The 21,331-nt window shown below is 54.6% G+C and overlaps 1 protein-coding gene across 1 annotated transcript; it reads left to right on the forward strand.

The window, feature by feature from the left end:
- The first annotated feature begins 12,346 nt into the window (after positions 1-12,346).
- GIPR (gastric inhibitory polypeptide receptor) lies at positions 12,347-20,329 on the forward strand. The gene is made up of 13 exons (XM_008158401.3): positions 12,347-12,438; positions 13,023-13,122; positions 13,837-13,944; positions 14,489-14,592; positions 15,657-15,760; positions 15,947-16,091; positions 16,812-16,971; positions 17,177-17,237; positions 17,559-17,628; positions 17,750-17,838; positions 17,929-18,067; positions 19,478-19,519; positions 19,612-20,329. The coding sequence occupies exons 1-13, from the start codon at positions 12,364-12,366 to the stop codon at positions 19,816-19,818; spliced, it is 1,404 nt and encodes a 467-aa protein (XP_008156623.2). The 5' UTR covers positions 12,347-12,363; the 3' UTR covers positions 19,819-20,329.
- Positions 20,330-21,331: the final 1,002 nt, after the last annotated feature.

Below are 21,331 nucleotides of genomic sequence, written 5' to 3' on the forward strand. Positions count from 1 at the left end.
CTGTCTGGTCCAGCCCACAACCGGCGCATATTCTCTCTAGACCCCCCACCTTGTCTGCTCAGGACCAATGAGAGCCTGTCGCGCAGGGCCTTCCACCAATAGGAACACAGAAGGATTGGAAGGGGCAGGGCCTTCCCTGCTTTTCAGCCATAGGCTTAGCCCCGACTCTGAGAGGACGCTCGGGTGGAGGTAGACACTCCCATACCCCCCCGCCCCCCCAAACCTTCTCCCCAGTCTTTTACTGGATTTCCCAAAAGCCCCCTTGCAAGACTAGAACCCGACTCTGGAATCTTAAATCCACCCAGAGGTCCACTAGCTCCGCCCTGGAACTCTTATTCTAGCCCGGTTCTTAGAGCCCTTGTTTATTAGAGCTAGACCCGCCCCCCGCGGCCTTAACTCCGCCCCGGAATCCTGCGGGAGACCCCGAGGGCTATAACGCTTCGCCCAGAGCCCTGGACCCAGCCTTCCTATAGGATTAGCAACGCCCCCCCCCCCCGAGTTTAGGCCCCTCCCCCAAGTCTGTACCTCCTTAATCTTCCCTTCCACTTTCCTATCAGCCGCCCCTCGTTCCTCCGCTACAACCCTTACCTCCCACAACTTCATTGTCCAGTCCGGGTTTTGGCACGGGTCCCGCTCTGACGCCTGGCCGGCTGGCGGTGTCTGTAGGAGCCAGCTCCCAAGTTGGGGGAAGAGGGGAGGGTAGAACACCTGACAGTGGATTGAAAGAATAATGGACCACCTTCCCCAAGTCCCCACGGAGAGTCACCACCTAGCTGGACATGGCCCGTGTTTAGGGAGGGGAAGCGAGCCCCAAGTGGGAAGAGATTTGCCTCTGGAAACACAGGCTGACCCTGAAAGCACAGGGCTTTGGAACCAGGCTGATCTGGGTTTGATTCCTGATTCCACCGCTTTTCTCGTGGTGACTCTGAGAGTCAGTTTCCACATCTGGAAAGCGTGTGTGTTACGGGGACTGGGAGAGGGCGCAGGGGAGGGCGGGGCGGGGAGGTGGTTTCTATCGCGCCTATTTCTTTCATTCATTTAAAAACGTTCACTGAAAAAAAATATATATATAAAAATAAATAAAAACGTTCACTGAGCCTTAGCTGGTTTGGCTCAGTGGATAGAACGTGCGCTTGCGGACTGAAGGGTCCCAGGTTCGATTCTGGCCAAGGGCCCTTTGAGATGCTCGATGCTCTCCAGCGTTCAGGAGGCAGCCTATCAATGATTCTCTCCCATCATTGATGTTTCTCTCTCTCTCTCTCTCTCTCTCTCTCTCTCTCTCTCTCTCTCTGAAATCAATAAAAAATATATTTAAAAACATTAAAAATGTTCACTGAGCCGTGGCTGGTGTGGCTCAATTGGTTGGGTGTCGTCCTGCAAACTGAGAGGTTGCCTGTTAGGGCACATGCCAGGCCGGGGCTCAATTCCTGGTGGGGAGTGTGCAGGAGGCAGCGCCAATGGTTTTTTATTTTCCTCCCTCTCCCTTCCCCTCTCTCTCTAAAATCAATAAATAAGCCTACCATGGGCCACCTCTGTCCTAGATTCTGGAGTTTCAGTAGCAACCAAGTCAATCCCAGAGTTTAATTTGTTCTCAGGTACCTTGCAGTTTGTGGAGGATGTAAGCTACTATCCACAAAACAAATAATAATAACTACCGTTTATTGAGCACCTACAATGTGCCAAGCACTCGGTTATCTTCACCATGAGTTTTACTTTCATCACCATTTTACAGATGAAGAAGCAGGCACGAAGCTGGTAAGATCCTCTCAGTTCCTGGTATTACAGAAATAAGACAAAGTGATATGATTAAGGACAGGAGGGGGAGGCTAATTCAGAGAGAGTGGGGCCAAGGAAGATCTCTCTGAGGAAGTGTCATTTGAGGTGAGATGTGAATAACAAGAAGGACACATCCCTAGCCGGTTTGGTTCAGTGGATAGAATGTCAGCCTGAGGACCAAAGGGTCCCGGGTTCAATTCCGGTCAAGGGCACATACCTCGGTTTGGTTGCAGGCTCCTCCCCAGCCTGGGCCCTGGTCAGGGCGCGTTCAGGAGGCAACCAATTGATGTGTTTCTCTCACATCGATATTTCTCTCTGTCTTTCCCTCTCTCTTCTACTTTCTCTAAAAATCAATGGAAAGCCCAAACCGGTTTGGCTCAGTAGATAGAGCATCAGCCTGCGGACTCAAGGGTCCCCGGTTCCATTCCAGTCAAGGGCATGTACCTTGGTTGCCGGCACATCCACAGTAGGAGGTGTGCAGGAGGCAGCTGATCGATGTTTCTCTCTCATCGATGTTTCTGACTCTCTATCCCTCTCCCTTCCTCTCTGTAAAAAATCAATAAAATATATTTTTTTAAATGTGCCTTATTTAAAATAAATAAATAAAAATCAATGGAAAAATATCCTTGGGTGAGGATTGAAAAAAAAGAAGGAAGCAGTCAGGCATGGAGTTGGGGTGGGGGGGGGGGGGCTTTCCAGAGAGAGGAAACAGTAAGTTCGAAGATCTGGAGATAGGTATGAGTTCGGCATATACACAGGGCAACACGGAGACTGGTGAGAATGAAGCCGCAGGAGTAGATGAGATCAGGAAGGTAACGGGCCCGCCGGGTTTTAAAGGGCCATGAGGCTGTGGGAAGGTGTTTGCTGTTTGTCACTATAGCCAAGCCCCATCGAGGCCACAGATATAAATCATGCACGCGTACAGTGCCTGGCAAACAGCAGGCACACATAAATGATACAACCCCTATTTATTTCCTACTATGTAAGGCACCAAGCTTCTATTGACCTTAAAAATAAGTTATTTTAGCCGAAACCGGTTTGGCTCAGTGGATAGAGCGTCGGCCTGTGGACTGGAAGGTCCCAGGTTCGATTCCGGTCAAGGGCATGTACATTGGTTGCGGGCACATCCCCCGGTGGGGGGTGTGCAGGAGGCAGCTGGTCGATGTCTCTCTCTCATCGATGTTTCTAGCTCTCTATCCCTCTCCCTTCCTCTCTGTGAAAAATCAATAAAATATATTTAAAAAAATAAAAAAAAAATAAGTTATTTTACCAGCGAAAATGGAAAATGGATTTATTTGCAATTTGGGATAAGCAAGCTGTAGCAAATTCATAGGCAAGTCCGACAACCAAAGGAGAGAAATGTTATTTTATGGGGAGGGGTGGGGATGAGAACATGGAGAGGGGTTCTTTTGAATGAAAGTCCATTGGAGAGCCCAGCCGGTGTGGCTCAGCAGTTGAGCAGCAACCCAGGAACCAAGAGGTTTCTGTTTTGGATTCCTGGTCAGGGCACATGCCGGGGTTGTGGGTTCGATCCCCAGTGAGCGGTGTGCAGGAGGCAGCTGATCGGTGATATTTCTATCTCTCTATCCGTCTCCCTTCCTCTCTCTCTAAAAATCAATTAAAAAAAACATATTTTAAAAAAGAAAAGAAAGTCCATTGGAGAAAAGCGAGAGTGCAGGGAGATGAGTTTCTCATTGGCTGAGCTGCTGAGGAAGCTGATTTCTTGACGGAGATGCAATGTACATCTTCTCCTGGTGGGGCCTGTAACTGACCATTCTCAAGGATTCTTCTGTTGAAGTGTGTAATTGACAATTGTTCTTGTAATTGACATCCAGCGGTACTGTGTGAGAGCTCCCCCTTCTGGCCTCCTGAAGTTTATTTTAGTGAGGTTTCCCTTTATTAATTTCCACAATCAATAATGGCCTCCAAGTGATGACCAAAATAGATGCGGTCGATGATCACAGCTAATTGTGTTGCCGATAGAAACAAAGCGGGGATTCAGATTTCCTGCCTCCCCAACTCCTGCTTCTCCACCCTGCACCCTGATGAGCTCAGATCCTAGGAGAGGGCGAGTCACACTCCTACATACAGACTTGCAGCAGGCTGCCGTGTGCTGAGGGCTGTTACCGACTTTTCCCAGAGGACTGCGGGAGCTCAGGGGAGTTCAGATCTTGCCAGATCCATGTGCTGGGGGAGTGGAGCCAGGGTGTTGCATGAGGGAACCACAGGCAGGAGTTTAGGCTGGCAGGCTCTATGTTCCGGGGACAGGGGGTAGTGGGGGCGACACACAAAGATGAGTTAGGCCTTGCCCTTGAGGTATCAGGATCCATGTGAGGACAGTGACCTTGGCCAAATAGCACGGCTTCTCTTTCTCTGCAAATATGGGAGTTATCCCAGCACCCACTTCCCAGGGGAGAAGAGCAGATTCAGTGAGCTCATGCCTGTCGAGTGCTCAGCACATGGCTTTTGGGTACAGCTAATGGAGCTGGATTTATTACAAGTGCTCTCACAGGGAGATGTCAAGGGCGGGAGTGGGGAGGGGGAGGCTGGAGGATAGGGGGCAGGGCTCAAGGTCATGCTTCGTCCTTTCTCTCTGCCTCTGGGCCCCCTTTTTCCATGCTGCTTTTCTCTCTCATCCCTGTCTCTATGTCTCTGCCTGGAAATTGGGTCATTGATCCATCGCTTATGAGCTATGTCACCGTGAGCAAGTCACTTAGCCTCTCTGAACCTCATTTTCTTCATCTGGAATATAGAGATGAAAATACCTCTGCTGCAGGTTTGCTGTAAGGATTAAATGAGACACATACGTGTAAAATGCCCATTATTTGGTACCTATTATTATTCATATTTTTGTTAATCCTCTCCTGAGGATATTTTTTTCCATTGATTTCTAGACAGAGTGGAAGGGAGGGGGAGAGACAGAGAGAGAAACCTCGATGTGAGAGAGACACATCAACGAGTTGCCTCCTGAACAAGCCCACCTGGGGCTGGGGATGGAGCCTGCAACCAAGGTACGTGTCCTTGACTGGAATCTAACCTGTGACCCTTCAGTCCGTGGGCCAATGCTCTATCCACTGAGTCAAGCTGGCTAGATCGGTACCTATCATTTTTTTTTTTTAATGGTCAGAGAGGAAGGGAGAGGGAAAGAGGGACAGAAACATCAATGATGAGAGAGAATCATTGAATGGCTGCCTCCTGCACGCCCCACTACTGGGGATCAAGCCCGAAACCCAGGCATGTGCCCTTGGCTGGAATCGAACCTGGGACCCTTCAGTTCATAGGCCAATGCTCTATCCACTGAGCAAAACCAGCTAGGGCTATTATTATTATGTTTTTCCTTTTTAAAATATATTTTTATTGATTTCAGAGAGGAAGGGAGAGGAAAAGAGAGATAGAAACATCAATGATGAGAGAGAATCATTGATCGCCTGCCTCCTGCACACCCCCCCCACTGGGGATGGAGCCCGCAACCCAGGCATGTGCCCCCGACCGGAATCAAACCTGGGACCCTTCAGTCCATAGGCCAATACTCTATTCACTGAGCTAAACCAGGTAGGGCTGTTTTTCTTCTTTAAAACATATTTTTATTTACTTCAGAGAGGAAGCGCGAGGAAAAGATAGAATCATCAATGAGAGAATCATTAATCGATCGGCTGCCTCCTGCACACCCCCTACTGGGGATCAAGCCTGCAACCCAGGCACGTGCCCTGACCGGTAATCATACCCTGACCTCGTGGTTCATAGGTAGATGCTCAACCACTGAGCAACACCGGCCGGGCTGATTTTGTTGTTCTCTCAGCTTCTTCATTCCTCTGTCTTTCTATTTCTTTGTGTGTGTGTGTGTGTTTCTCTTCCTTTCGTCTGTCACCCTATTTGGGTCTGTGCTTGAGCTCCATAAGGGCAGGGCCACCCAGGTCCCCAGCCTTGCCAAGCCCAGCCCTGGAACATAACAAATGCTCAAAATGAATTGAACTCTGGTCTGTGTCAAATCATGTTGGGCAATGCTGGGGACCCAGCAGTGACTGAGACAGCCCCAGCCCTGCTTTCAAAGAGATCACAATCCAGGAGAGGAAATACGTGTTGAATGAATGAATGAATGAATGAATGAGCTAGCTTTGAAATGGGCTTGGAAGATTCAACAAAAAGTGGGTGGAGGCATTTGAAGCAGAGAAAACTTCTGGAATCAAGGTTGTGGGGGGAGGGACGAGGAAGAGGTTGAAGAGTTAAGAAGTCATGGGGAGAAGGCTGGAGAGCTCAGCAAAAGCCTTAAAGGCCGTGGAGAGGAGCCTGAGTTTTCTCCTGAGGGCACTGGGGAGCCACGGCAGGTTCTGAGCAGGGGGGGGGGGCAGGGTCAGGCTTGTGCTATTTAGCATGACCACTCTGACTGCCTGGCTGCCCTGTTGGAGGGCAGGGGGGTGGGTGGAAGGGAGAGGGGCCCAACTGGGGTAGGAGATCCCAGAGAGGAGGGTCCTGGACCAGAGCAGGGACTGCGGGGAGAGGGAAGAGGAGCCAGATTGTAGAAACCGGGATGAGAATGCCTGGACCCGCCTGCTGTCCTTGAGCTTCCGGGCTCACCCACCCCCACCACCAGGGGGCAGTCAAGGGTACAGGTTTGGATATCTTGGCTTCTCCCAGGACAGGGAGGTTTGCACCTCCATTTAGAGGTGCGGTTAGAACTGTCTGTGGGGTCCCAGATGAGAGTCCTTCTGCTCTCCTGCCCCCATCCCGGCCTTTCGGGCTGCTGGAGCCCCCACCCCACCAGCCCAAGATTATGTCAACACAGCCCCGCTGCTTCTGGCCAGGACAATATTTGCCCTCTGGATCTGGGGAGGTTGCTATGGAAATGTGCTGCAGGGGGAGGTGAAGGTGGGGTGGGGGGAGCGCGCGCGCGCACACACACACTCACACACCCTCACTCACACACACACACTCACACACCCTCACTCACACACACACTCATACACACTCACTCACACACACACACACACACACCCTCACTCACACACACACACACTCACACACCCTCACTCACACACACTCACACACCCTCACTCACACACACACTCACACACACACACCCTCACTCACACACACACACTCACACACCCTCACTCACACACACACTCACACACACTCACTCACACACACACACTCACATACACACACACACACCCTCACTCACACACACACTCACACACACACACCCTCACTCACACACACACACTCACACACCCTCTCTCACACACACACTCACACACACTCACTCACACACACACACACATACCCTCACTCACACTCACACACACACACACCCTCACTCACACACACACTCACACACACACACCCTCACTCACACACACACACTCACACACCCTCACTCACACACACACTCACACTCACTCACACACACACACACACATACCCTCACTCACACACACACTCACACACACACACCCTCACTCACACACACACACTCACACACCCTCACTCACACACACACTCACACACACTCACTCACACACACACACACACACACCCTCACTCACACTCACACACACACACACCCTCACTCACACACACACACCCTCACTCACACACACACACTCACACACAGTCCGGAAGAGGACGAGGGGAGCTGGGCTTCTTGCCTCATCTTTTTTTTCTTTTTTAATATATTTTATTGATTTTTTTTACAGAGAGGAAGGGAGAAGGATAGAGAGTTAGAAACATCGATGAGAGAGAAACATCGACCAGCTGCCTCCTGCACACCTCCCACTGGGGATGTGCCTGCAACCAAGGTACATGCCCTTGACCGGAATCGAACCTGGGACCCTTCAGTCCACAGACTGACGCTCTATCCATTGAGGCAAACCGGCCAGGGCTTGCCTCATCTTTGAGTGATGGTGTCTGAGGTCTGAGAGAGTTTACCCACCCCCATCTATCTGTGTTCCAAATCCCTCTCTCTCTCTCTCTCTCTCTGTCTCCCTCCCCCTCCGTCCCTCTCTCCCTGGATAATACCTATCTCTCAGGTCTCTTCCTCTATCCTTTAGTCTCTCTCTCTGGGTCCCCACTCTGTTTCTCCATGTCTCTGTCTCTCTCTGGGCTTCATGTCTCTACGTCTCTGTTTGTCTTTGGATCTGTGTCTCTGTCACAGACGCCGCGTTGCCTTGTGTTCCTCTAGGCCCCTGTCTCTGGACCTCTTCGTTCCTGTCTTTCTCTGGCTTGTATGTGTGTGTATCTCTGTGTCTCAGCACTGTCGCTCTGTCTCGGCCTCTCTGGTTCCGCATGCTTGTGAGTATGTGTCTCTCAGCCGGTCTCTCTATTGCTGTCTCTCATTCTCTGTATCTGTGTGTGTGTGTGTGTGTGTGTGTGTGTGTGTGTGTGTCTCAGACCTCCTCTCAGCAGTCCTGAATCTCAGGGGGCTGGCTCAGGCGCCCGTTTCTGGCCTCAGTCCCCATGGGGCATGCCCTCTCCCCATCCCTCTCTGCCTCATTTCTCCTGCACCATCTGCTGGCACCCCAGGCCCCGGCCTGCTCCCACAGGCTCTGCTTGGTCGGGCAGCCCCATGGGGGAGGCACAGGCCCTCCGGCTGCCTCCCCACCACTGCGCCCTGAGCTGGGGGCACTGCCTGGTCATTGCTGGGGTTGGGGGAGAGGCCAACAGCCTGGAATCCCAGGGCCAGGGGCAATGGAGGGAGAGAAATAGACAGACAGGCACCAGCGAGAAGATGAGGGAAAGGGGGAAGTTTAAAGATGGTCTGGAAGAGGCTGATCCTGAGCAAGAGAAATAAGCAGAGGAGCAGAATGAAACCAGAGGGAAGAAAAGGGAAAAGACAGCCCAGCAAGCAGGAAAAGACAGACAAACTGAGGGTGGGCTTGGAGAAGAGGAGAAAGGAGGATTCGGACCAAAGAGAGAGGGGGAGGGGGGGTGGCAGGGAGAGATGGACAGCAGAGAAGGCAGCAGCGGGGGTGGGGGGGGAAGGTAGGTGGGAGGGGGCGCATGGCTGTTTCTCTGCCTGCAGGTTCCAGAAGCCCTGAGCATGGAATTGGGGAGGGCCCATGTGGCTACCCCTGTGGCCCTGCCGTCCCCTCCTGATCGCAGGAGACTGCAGAGGACCCCAGGAGGGCTGAGATGGGCAGGGGGGCAGTCAGGACCCGGCATCTCCCCTCCTGCCGGACATGGGCCCCTCCCTATGCCCTGTTCTGTCCTGTGTTCCCACAGCGGCTGATGGAGGGCTGTGGGGCTCGGAGCCCAGCTTCAGGCTCATCCCCACAGCTCCTGCCCTGGCCATCTTTCCTCAAGCCCCACCTTCCAGGCTCTCCCCCTCCACCCTCCCCATCTTCATCTCTCTATGTCTCCATCTCTCAGCTTGTATCTCTTCTGTCTCTCTCCCTCTCTCAGTCCCTGTTCTCTCTCCCCTGATTCCTCTTTCTCTTTCTGTTTCGATTTCTTTTCTTTATTCTTATTTTTTAATCCTCAACCTGAAGATATTTTTTCCATTGAGTTTTAGAGAAAGTAGAAGGGAGGGAGGAGGGGGAGAGAGAGAGAGAGATCAATGTGAGAGAGACACATCGATTGGCTACCTCTACATGCACCTGGACCAGGACGGGGGTAAACCTGCAACCCAAGTACATGCCCTTGACTGGGAATCAAACCCGAGACCCTTCGGTCCTCGGGCCGATGCTCTAACCACTGAGCAAACGGGCCAGGGCTCCATTTCTTTTCTGCCGGTCTCTCTTGGTCTTTCTCTTTCTCATGCGCTCTCTCATCGCTGCTTCTTCCTGTCTCGGTTCTTTCTTGAGCTTTGGTTTCTTTTCCTATTTCTCTCACCACCTCAATTCCTCTCCACTGCTTCCCCTCCCTCCTGGTTTCTCCCTCCATTCCAGCCTCCCCCCACCTTCCCAGCCCTAGCAGAGAGACACCCCCCCCTAGGCCCTCCAGGGGCCAAGGAGAGATCCCCTCCCAACCCCAGCCTCTCCCGAGGTGCTGGGCCATCTCAGACCCCTTTTCCTCCCCACCCCGTGGACTGAGCCTTTCCCAGGACCCGGAGGGCGCCAGGAATGTGGGGCAGAGAGCAGGGAGGCCAGCTGGAGGCCAGGAAGTCAGGACCCCCCCTCCCTCCCCACGCTACTCCCCTCCCCTAAACTTGCCTCCTTCTCCTTCCGGCCTCTGGTGCTGGACATCACGCCACCCCTTATTCCCTGCCCCTATTGGGGCCTCTGGGCCTCAGTTTCTCCTCTGCAAAATGGGCAAACTTGCCTCTGACCCACTTACCTCATAGGTCCCAGGGGAGTGTGTCCTCTGAATGTTAATAGTACGATTAATGTGCATGCATTGGTAATTAGCATTAAAGGGGCATGAGCGTGCGGAGAGCTGGGACTCTATTTCTAAGGCTTCAACCCAGGTATGTGCCCTTGACTAAGAATGGAACTTACGACCCTTGGGTGCCTGGGCGGATGCTCTAACCACTGAGCACACCAGCCAAGGCATTAGGATTGTTCATGTTTAAGGAAGAGACTGAAAGTGGAGATTTTCAGATGTGAGGGTCAGTGGTGATTGTGAGCCTGAGACCGTGTGAGGCTGTGGGCTCATGTGTGACTGCCCCCCCCCCCGAGTGTGTGCCTCGGGCGGTTGGGAATGTGTGTTGTTGGGGTGCGGCTGTGGACCCTGTCGGTGATTATGTGAAGTGTGAAATGATGTGTGAGAGTGTTAATGGGTCTGGCTGTGTAACACTGTGAGAGACCTTCAGATTGTGTCATTAAAGGATTATATGACCATGTGAGGAGCCACATAACTGTGCATTTATTTTATTTTTTCACATGTTTTTATTGATTTTAGAGAGAGAGGAAGGGAGAGGAAGAGAGGGATAGAAACATCAACGATGAGAGAGAACCGTGGATCAGTGGCCTCCTACACAGCCCCTACTGGGGATGGAACCCGCAACCTGGGCATGTGCCCTGACCGTGAATCGAACCTGTGACCTCCTGGTTCATAGGTCGACGCTCAACCACTGAGGGACACTGGCCAGGCTGTGCATTTATTTAACCAACAATCATTCTTCGAGCCTCTGTGCTCTGTGCCCAAACCTGTGCTGAGTGCACAGGCCGGGGGGAGACAGATGGTGTTTGTGACCTGACCTCGTGAGCCTGTGAGTGTGTGAGGGACCCAGTGTCACTGGCACTGTGGGTAGTGGTGGCTGTGTCACTGGGAGTGCAGGCGTCCACGCCCGAGGCTGTGCGCCCGTGTGTCCTGTGGGTGTGGACCAGGCTCTGGGTGTGACTGTAGATTGTACAGCTGAATGAGCACGAGGAACACGCTCTGTGAGGAACAGCATGTGACATTGTGTGCTGAGCCCGTGTCTCGGTTAATGGGACTGTGTGTGACACTGCGTGTGACTGCGTGGCTGCCTGAGCCTGTGGGCGACGAGAGACTGCACCGGGGGGCGGGGGGGGGGTTTGACTGCTCCCCCATGTGATCTGGAGTGACTGTGATGCTCACAGGCCAGGGCCCCTGCTCCCCTGGAGCCCCCCCTTCCTGTTCCCTGGCCCCGCCCCTCCCACCACCGCCGGCTGTCACCTCCTCCAGAGCTCGGGAGGCAGTGGAGGCAGCAGCGGAGGCAGCCGCAGGACAGGTGAGGGCTCCCCTGCCCCGCTGGCCCCTCAAGTCTGTGGGTCCCTCTCTCTGGGTTTCTGAGCCTTTGTCTCTCTCGGTCTCTGTGGCCACAGTCTCTAACCTCCTCTCGGTGTCTTGTCTGCGTCCCACGCCTCCCAATCTCTGTCTAACCTCTAAATAGCTCTGTACCTCTATCGCCTCTAACCCACATTTTGTCTCCCTCTGCCTTGTGGTCTCTAGTCTCTCCTAGCTGTCTCCGTTTCTCTCTCTCTATTTCTGTCTCACGCACCTCTGACCCGTGTCTGTGGTCTGGTCTGAGGTGCTCCCTGCCTCTCCTTTCCCTCCATGGTGCTGCGTGGGGGGGGGGGGGTTGCTCAGAGTGAGAGACAGAATTCCAGGCAGGGGGCCCCTGCAGACCTAAGCCCAGGCTCTGACGCCTCTAGTCCCTAAGGAGAGCATGTCCCATGGATCCCGGGCTTTGTCCTCCGCGGGATAAGTTCTGTAAGGTCCGGTTTTTATCCCCGATTTGGATTTGAAAACCCTTTGGGCTCAGAGAGTGGGAACTCCGAGGGCCATCTGCTGCTCGGTCCCCAGGTCCACTCCAGTCTCCACGTCTAGACTCCGGGTGACATGAGCACTTCCGCCCGGCGCAGCTCTAGGGCAACCACGCCCTCAGCAAACACCGCCCCCCCTCCCCGCCGCGGCTCCCGCAACCGCTGCGGGTGGGCCCGGGGATCGCCGGTCGGACCCCAGCCTCGTCCCCTCCTCACGCATCTCCCCACCCACAAATCATCGCGTGTGGGGCGGGGGGATGGGGGGCGCTGCCTCGGAGTCCGCGTGTATCATCCCGGGGAGCCCGGCGGCGGTGAGGCTGGGGCTGGGGGCGGCAGGCGGAGGCTCCTGACCCTGCCCTCGGACCCTCCAGGCCGGCTGCCCGCCCCCCACCCACCCACCGCGGGCCCCGCCGCCCTCACCATGCCGACCCGTGCGCCCCGGAGGCTGCTGCTGCTGCTGCTCTGGCTGTGGGGGCCGCTGCTGCCGAGGGCGGAGGTGAGGACCGGGAGCCGCCGGAGGTGAAGGCTCGGAGCGGAGGGAGGTCTGGGACGGTTAAGGCGCCCCCGCTGCAGAGGTGTGGAGACGGCCCCCCACTCGCGCAGACTCTAGTGTTGATGTTGCTTCCAGTCCGTCTTGTTTCCCTCGCACATCTTCCTGCTGATTTCCAGCCACCACTTCCCCCAATTTCTTTTTTAAAAAAATATATTTTATTGATTTTTTACAGAGAGGAAGGGAGAGGGAGAAAGCTAGAAACATCAGTGAGAGAGAAACATCAACCAGCTGCCTCCTGCACACCCCCCACCGGGGATGTGCCCACAACCAAGGCACATGCCCTGGACCGGAATCGAACCCGGGACCTTCCAGTCCACAGGCCAACGCTGAAGGTTTTCAGTACCCCAACAACTCCCCAGGAGGTTTCTAGGCTCCCCTCGAGAATTAAAAGAGGTTTCTCGGCTCCCCAAGACTCCTGGGCAAACAGGACAGCCCCTCCAGGTCCCTCGAGGGTCTCTGGCCCGCACGCACCAGGCTGCCTGGGAGCGAGGGTCGGTGCGGGCGTCCTCCCTTCTCTCTCTCCGTAGACAGGCTCTGAGCGGCAGACGGCGCGGGAGCTGTACCAGCGCTGGGAGCGCTACCGCAGGGAGTGCCAGGGGACCCTGCAGGCCGCGGAGCCCCCGGCAGGTGTGACGGGGGAGGAGGCGGGCTGGGCGCCCCAGGAGGGGTGGGCTGGGCGGACGGTCAGGGCTGCGGTGGAGCGGGGTGGGCTAGGACCAGGCGCTGGGCCTGGAAGAGTTGTCCGGGGTAGATGTGGGCTTGGCCTCGGTGGGAAGGGCCTAGATCTGAGTGGGATGCTACTCGGATTCAGGGGAAAAGTCTGGGGAGAAGCTTGAAATGGGCGGGGTCGTGGGCGGGGCTGCACTGGGTGGGCGGGGCCTGAAATGATTGGAAAGGGGCGGGGCTTGGGTGCAGCCTAGAAGGGCCTCGAGCAGTGGGAACCTCGTGCGGCTGGAACTTGCGTGGTGGGGAGCCCAGAGTGGGGTCGGAGGATAGGGAGGCCTTGGGGTCCGATGGGCGGAGCTGTGGAGCAGCAGCGTCGGACCGCTCCCTCCTGGTGGGTGGGCCTAGCGCAGGGCTTGTGGGTGAGGATAGGGAGGCCTTGGGGTCCGATGGGCGGAGCTGTGGAGCAGCAGCGTCGGACCGCTCCCTCCTGGTGGGTGGGCCTAGCGCAGGGCTTGTGGGTGAGGATAGGGGGGCCTTGGGGTCCGATGGGCGGAGCTGTGGCGCAGCAGCGTCGGACCGCTCCCTCCTGGTGGGTGGGCCTAGCGCAGGGCTTGTGGGTGTGAGGAGGAGGGCTTTGGGCCGAGGGTGCAGTAGATCCCCCTTATGCCACTCCAGGCCTCGCCTGCAATGGGTCCTTCGATATGTACGTCTGCTGGGACTACGCTGCACCCAACACCACTGCCCGTGCTTCCTGCCCCTGGTACCTGCCCTGGCACCGTCACGGTGAGGTGCCCCCTGGACTGTGGGCCTTTCTGGACACAAGCAGCTCCTAACCACTTCCCCCAAACTCACCTACACCCCATCGCCTGCTCCTCTCTGTCCAGCGGGGTGTCTCCTCATCTGTCCAACCCTGGCTGGGTCACCCTGATCCTGGCTCTGTCACATCATGCCCCTTCTCTGTCTGTATCTCTCTTAGGACTACGGGGTTCTTGTTTTCTCTCCTTTGTCTGAGTCTGTCTCTGGGCATTCTGGTCTTCCTGTCCTAACTAGCTATGTGGTCCAGGGCAGTTTATTTAATTTCTTTATACCTCAACCCCCTCATCTGTAGAATGGGATTGATGATAGCACCAGCTTCAGAGTTGTCTTATGAATATTAAATTAATACGTGTAAAATTCCATAGAAGGGCTCATCATCATCATCATCACATCGGCTCTCTCTCTCTCTCTCTCTCTCTCTCTCTCTCTCTCTCTGCCTGTCCTCCCAGCTGGTCTCTCTGTCTCCATCTCTTTCTCTGTGCCTCTAATCCCCTCCCTCGATTCCCCCCAGTGGCTGCAGGCTTTGTCCTCCGCCAGTGTGGCAGTGATGGCCAATGGGGACCTTGGAGAGACCATTCTCAGTGTGAGAACCCAGAGAAGAATGGGACCTTTCAGGTAAGAAGAGGCGAGGGATTCAGGTTGGATGTCCAGGGAGAGGTGAAAAGGCAGCAGTCTCACACTGAGCCTGAAATCCCTTGTACTGTTCAGGGCTCTGGGTTCCAAGTGATAGAAATCCCAAGTAAACGTGCTTGATGCAGAAAAAAAAAAAATGTCTTTACTTCTGTGATTGAAACGCACACGGCCACGCACAGCTTCAGGTACAGCTGGATCTAGGTGCTCAAGTAATGTTGGGGATCTCTCTTGCTCGCCATTGTGTGCCTGTATTTTTCTCTGTGCTGGTCTCCTCTTCTCGGTGGGGTGGAACAGGTTTGTTTTCTCCATTAGCACCAGACTCACATCCCACCAACCAAGCAACACTGTGGGGAGATTGAGCTTTGTTCTCAGTAGTTCCCGCATCATGTCACAGGACTGACTCTTTTTAATATTTGTCTTTTTCTTTTAAAAAATGTGTTTTTATTGATTTCTGAAAGGAAGGGAGAGGGAGAGAGAGATAGAAACAAATGATGAGAGAGAACCATTGATTGGCTGCCTCCAGCCTGCCCCCTATTGGGGATCGAGCCTACAACCTGGGCATATGACCTTGCCTGGAATCAAACCCAGGACCCTTCAGTCCACAGGCCAATGCTCTATCCACTGAGCCAAACCAGCTAGGACTAAAATTTTTATTTTTCAATTACATTTTCATTCAATATTATTTTATACTAGTGGCCTGATGCACGAAATTCGTGTAAGGGGCTCAGCCCTCGCAGCCCCAAACTTTCAGGATTGACTCTCATTGCCCTGGTTTGGGTCCTCTGCCCACCCTGGACTAATCTCTGTGTATGTGTGTAGGGAGGAGGGGTAAGGGGGAGGGTGTTAGGATGCTCTGATTGGCTGGTCACATGTCCAGCCTGGAGCAGAAGGGTGGAGATAGCCCAACTGAAATAAGGGAAGTTGGATCCCCAAGAGAAAATTGGGGTGCTTGGCAGGAACAAGGAGCAGGTAGATGTCTGTCCAGCCCTTGTGTGACCCTGGGGAAGAGCTGAGCTCTGTTCCTGTGTCCTGCCCTGTACCCCCAGAACCAGAAGCTGATCTTGGAGCGGCTACAGGTTGTGTACACCGTGGGCTACTCCCTGTCCCTGGCCGCGTTGCTGCTAGCCCTGCTCATCTTGAGTTCCTTCAGGTGGGACCCCCCAACTGTGAGTGGCAGAGGCGGAGCGGGGCCTGTTTGCCCACTAAGATGGGGTGGTCGGCTCCACCAGGAACCCAATGGTGGTTCCGTGAGAAGAAGGGCTGGGAGGTGGTTAAAGGGGCTCCATGTGGCCACGGACAGGTCTCCATGGGTCCCCACTGCCTCCCAAATCCCCAGGCGGCTGCACTGCACTCGCAACTACATTCACATCAACCTGTTCACGTCTTTCATGCTTCGGGCAGCAGCCATCCTCACCCGAGACCGGCTGCTGCCTCCACCGGGCCCCACACCCGGGGACCAGGCCCCTATCCTGTGGAACCAGGTGAGCATCGTCCCTCTTCCTCCCCTTGTCTGGCCACGCTACTCACTACCCACGACACCAGCGACAGTTTCCTCTCTCTTGACCACGCCAAATGCTTTTAGAGAGGGACCCCCAACTCAGCCTCCTGCATTGTTCACTCCGTCATCTCCTTTGTTGGAATTTTCCATTCTCTTTCTTATATTAACAACCACTGGCCTTTCCCACCCCTGAGAGTCTTCTGCTGGAGGTGAGGAGGAGACAGGGTGGGGGAACCAGCTGGTGGGAGGATTTGGTAGATTCCGGGTGGTTACTGAGAAACAAGGTGAGAGAGACCTGAGGCTGGGAACGGAGGGGAGAAAAACCACCTGGTAGCAACGGGGGTCATGCCCATTGTCAGGAAGCAGGGGGGTGGGAGGGGCCGCGCTGGTGGGAGAGGAGGGGCGAGATGGGAGAAACTTTTGGAGAGGTGGAGTAGTTGAGCACAATTCTCAGGAGATGGGGTGGGAGGAGCCATATTTGGGGCATCTTGGGGGGAAGTCTGATAGTGAGATGGATGATACCAGTTGTTTAAGAGGTTAGAGTGGGAGAGATCATATAGGGCGAGAGAAACCCTTCGGTGATAGAGTGGGAGAATATTTGATGACAAGAGGCGGGGGTGAAAGGACGACCAGCTGGAGGAAAGCTTGGGGTACCCCCCCCCGCGCCCTGACTGCCCCCTCCCCCTGTCTGGCCACCCTCCAGGCGCTGGCCACCTGCAGAACGGCCCAGATCGTGACCCAGTACTGCGTGGGCGCCAACTACACGTGGCTGCTGGTGGAGGGCATCTACCTGCACAGCCTCCTGGTGCTCGTGGGAGGCTCCGAGGGGGGCCCCTTCCGCGGCTACCTGCTCTTCGGCTGGGGTGAGCCCCGACCCTGTCCCCTGCCCAGCCTCGCGCACCACCGCTCCCCGACTCCCCAGCTGGGCCGCTTTAGGGGTCTCGTCCTCTCTCCGGGCTTTGCCTTCCCACCTCAGCGGGGGAATTCCGCGGGTCTGGGGCCGGGCGAGGCCCGTGCGCGTGCTGACAGCTGCGGCGGGGTGGGGGGCGGGGGTCGGGGTCTGCACAGGGGCCCCCGCGCTTTTCGTCATTCCCTGGGTGATCGTCAGGTACCTGTACGAGAACACGCAGTGAGTTGCGGGGGGCCTGGGCGGGGCCTGGGGAGGTGGGCGGGGCTTGGAGGCCCCTGGGCGGGTGTGATGGAAGCGTGGGGTGGTCCTGAGGGCCCCTGGGGGCTTGGAGGGAACGTGGGTGGGGGCGGAAGGAATAGCCGCGTGGAAAGGTTGTGCTCGAGGACGACGGGAAGGGGCGGGGCCGGGGCAGGGGTAGGCGGGGCTCCAGAGGAATGTGGGCGTGGCCTGAAGGAAGGCGGGCGGGACCTGGCGAGTGAAGGCGCGTGGCCGGTGCTTCCAGAGGTTTTCCATCGCTTAGCTCCACCACCCCTACTCCAGGTGCTGGGAGCGGAACGAAGTCAAGGCCATCTGGTGGATCATACGCACCCCTATCCTCATGACCATTTTGGTACGGCCGGCGCCCACCTCCTCCAGGCCGTCCTCGGGGATTTCTCACCCTGGGGAGAGGGGTTGCCGCCCTGTTTCCCAGGATGGACTCGGACTGGCTCAGGCTCTACCTTTCCCCGCAGATTAATTTCTTCATCTTTCTCCGAATCCTTGGCATCCTCGTGTCCAAGCTGCGGACCCGGCAGATGCGCTGCCCGGACTACCGGCTAAGGTGGGGCAGGGCGGGGGGGGAAAGAGGGAAGAGGGCCGGGCGTGAGATGGGGACCCGGGCCACTGGACCACAGCTGCCCTCTCCTCCCAGGCTGGCTCGCTCCACGCTGACGCTGGTGCCTCTGCTGGGCGTCCACGAGGTGGTGTTTGCTCCTGTGACCGAGGAACAAGCCCGGGGCCACCTGCGCTTCGCCAAGCTCGGCTTTGAGATCTTCCTCAGCTCCTTCCAGGTGCTCAGGCCGGGAGCAGGGGCTGCACCCTTCCGGCTGGGGCCCTTCTCCCCAGAGAGGCCGAAGGGCTACAGCCACCCCTTGGCGCAGCCACTGAAGTGGGTGTGCCTGTGCGAGTTCATTCATTCTGCACAGAATGCTGAGCCGGTGCTGTTCTCCGCTGAGGAAGAGGCAGGGGCCAAGCCAGGAGAGGGGAGGCCTCCGCAGTACGGCCTCCTGGTGAAGATCTAGGGCTTTGAGACTGGACAGGGCTGGCGCCAAAATCACATCTGTCCGAGCGAGGGTGGCAAGAGAGGTGCTCAAAACGCAGAATATATGAAGGCACTCACTCCAAAATTTAAGGCTGGCCCTGCGTGTGCTTGCCCTAAGCCTAGTCCCCACCCTGTTTTACCTGCTTGGGCCTCAGTTTTCTCATCTCTAAAGTGGGGGCAACACTTGTCTCACCTCACATGCCTGTTTATTTAATTAAATTCAGCAAACATTTATTGCATACACTTTTCCTAGCTCACGGTGGGGATATTGCTGAGAACCAAAATGGTCTCTACATTCTTGTAGGAGAGACAGATGCTATACACACACGGTATATAAGTAAAATATACAGAATGGCAGATGGTAAGATGTGAGTAGAGGGAAAAAAGCAAGACGGAAGAAGGTGAGGGAATGAGCGAGGCGAGTAAGAGACACCTCACATGTAAGATCTGTCATGATGGAGGAGGGCTGGCAGGCCTGAAGCATTGGGAGCCAGTGGAGCAAGGGGGAGATAAGACAAGTAATATTTTACCAATAACACATATAACTAATTGACTTGTATTAATTTATCAAGTAACTTATTGTTAATTATAAATATAAATGGATTTTATATTTAATTTATACGTGAAACATAAACATAAAACTAATGATTAAAATTAATTTACCAATAATTTAGAATAATCATTAATAATTAAAATTAAGCAAATATTAATAATTAATCATAATAAACTTGGTTTATTAATATTTACTAATGATTACATAATATTATATAATAATGGTAAGATAAATCATAGGACTAAGTAAAAGGTTTAATACTATGTACCAGACACTACAGCTTCTTGCATACCAATATCTCAATTCTCACAACCAGCATTGTATTACCCCATTTTCCAGATGAAGAAACTGAGGCCCAGAGGGGCTAAGCAGTTTGCCCAAGTGGGATTAGAAACTAGGGGAGGGGTTATTACATCCAGGGTCCTCTGTATTGCTCAGCAAACTGGCGAGGACAAGCGGGGAAGAGGGAGCCGGGGAGGTGCCTGCAAAAGTCTAGAACCGGGGGAGTGGCAGCCGAGGTAGTCTGGGGCCTGGCAAGGTCCCGAGCTCTTAAAGGGGTGTTCCTAAGCCTGTCCCCAATCCCTGACGTACCGCCTTGTTTGACAGGGCTTGCTGGTCAGCTTCCTCTACTGCTTCGTCAACAAGGAGGTAGGGAGAGCCCCGGCCTGCCGCCCGCGCCCTCTGGCGGCAGCACGGCGAACGGCGTGCCTGGCACCGGCTCTGAGCGCTACCCGTTGCAGGTGCAGTCGGAGATCCGCCGAGGTTGGCACCGCTGCCGCCTGCGCCGCAGCCTAGGAGAGGAGCCGCACCAGCCCCCACAGCGTGCCTCTCTGACCCTGCCGTTGGGCTCCGGACCCAGACAGGTCGCCACTGGCCGTGCCCTGTCCTCGGGGAACCTCCCGGGGCCTGGGGATGAGGCCAGCCGGGTCTTGGAAAGTTACTGCTAGGCAGCGGGATTCCTGTGGTCATTCAGTTAGCATGTATTGATTGAGCGCCTGCTGTGTACCAGGCCCCTTGTGGAGGGAGGGCGCTGGGGAAATGGGGTGGAAGGAAACAGAGAAAGGCCCCTGTCCTAGAGTTCAAAATGGAGTGGGGAAAACAGACCCTTAAGGACAATACATCGTTATATATAGGCTGAGTGGAATGGCTTATGAAGAAAAATTAGAAGGGGGTCTACGGTGGTCAGGGAGGGCAACTCTGAGGAGGTACCATTTAAGCCCTACCTGCCAGAGGTGCAGGAGACAGCTTTGGGAAGAACTGGTCGGCAAGATTCTAGGCGGAAGGAGCAGCACGTGCAGAAGCCCTGGGCAGGAAGGAACGTGGCCATGTCTTAGGAGCAGACAGGTGGCCTGCATGGCTGGAGCTGGGATGAGTCGGAGCCAAATGGAGAGAGAAGTGAGCAGGGGCAAAGAGCTGGGATTTTATTCCAGGTGCATTGAAAACTCTTAGCAGAAGCATCTCATGGGCTAATGTGTGTGGTGTGTTTTTTATTATTTTTTTTTTTTTTTTTTTTTTTTTTTTTTATATATTTTATTGACTTTTTTTTACAGAGAGGAAAGGAGAGGGACAGAGAGCTAGAAACATCAATGAGAGAGAAACATCGACCAGCTGCCTCCTGCACACCCCCCACTGGGGATGTGCTCGCAACCAAGGTACATGCCCTTGACCGGAATCGAACCCGGGACCTTTCAGTCCACAGGCAGACGCTCTATCCACTGAGCCAAACCGGTTTCGGCAATGTTTTTTATTATTAATTTAAGAGAGAAACATCAATTTGTTGTTCCACGTATTTATGCATTCACGGGTGGATTCTTTTATTTAAACAAAATATGTTTTTATTGCTACTTAGTGAGAGGAAGGGAGAGGGAGAGAGAAACATCAATTCAAGCAACATTTATTGGTTTAACCGTTGCCTCCTGTACATACCCCGATCTGGGATCAAACCCGAAACCTGGGCATATGCCCTGGCTGGGAATCGAACCAGCAGTTCTTCAGTACGTGGGGCAACACTCAGCCAACAGAGCTACACAGGCCAGGGCTATCTATTGGTCGCTTCTTGTATGTGCTCTGACAGGGGGCCAAACTCGAAACCTTGGTGTGTCCCAGGGGTAGGCAACATCTGGTTCATGGGCTCTGTAAGGTCCACAAAATCATTTGGTCTGGCCCTGCCAAGGCATTAGGGGTGAGTTAATCCAATGTTTGACCAAATATAGCAGGCTAATTTTTAAGCTGGTCATTTTGCATGGCCTGCGAATGATGTTACAAATATCCAAATGGCCTTTGGCAGAAAAAAGGTTCCCCACCCCTGGTGATTTGGGACAAAGCTCTAATCAACTGAGCTACCCGCTGCCCAGCCAGGGCTCATGGGCTCATGTGTGAAACAGAGCCTTCTGTCTGCCCTAAGGGGGGACAGATTACTAGGGATGGAAACTGGGAGCCCAGTGAGGAGACAGCGGGCGG

This window comes from Eptesicus fuscus, chromosome 21 (genome assembly GCF_027574615.1).
Source record: "Eptesicus fuscus isolate TK198812 chromosome 21, DD_ASM_mEF_20220401, whole genome shotgun sequence".
Lineage (NCBI taxonomy): Eukaryota > Metazoa > Chordata > Mammalia > Chiroptera > Vespertilionidae > Eptesicus > Eptesicus fuscus.

What these genes read in the sequence shown, in the direction of transcription:
- GIPR (XM_008158401.3), top strand. Translation starts at nt 12,364, where the DNA reads ATGCCGACCCGTGCGCCCCGGAGGCTGCTGCTGCTGCTGCTCTGGCTG. An exon ending in GGCCGCGGAGCCCCCGGCAG is followed by an intron (nt 13,123 to 13,836) that starts GTGTGACGGGGG and finishes ATGCCACTCCAG; the next exon opens with GCCTCGCCTGCAATGGGTCC. An exon ending in AGAAGAATGGGACCTTTCAG is followed by an intron (nt 14,593 to 15,656) that starts GTAAGAAGAGGC and finishes CTGTACCCCCAG; the next exon opens with AACCAGAAGCTGATCTTGGA.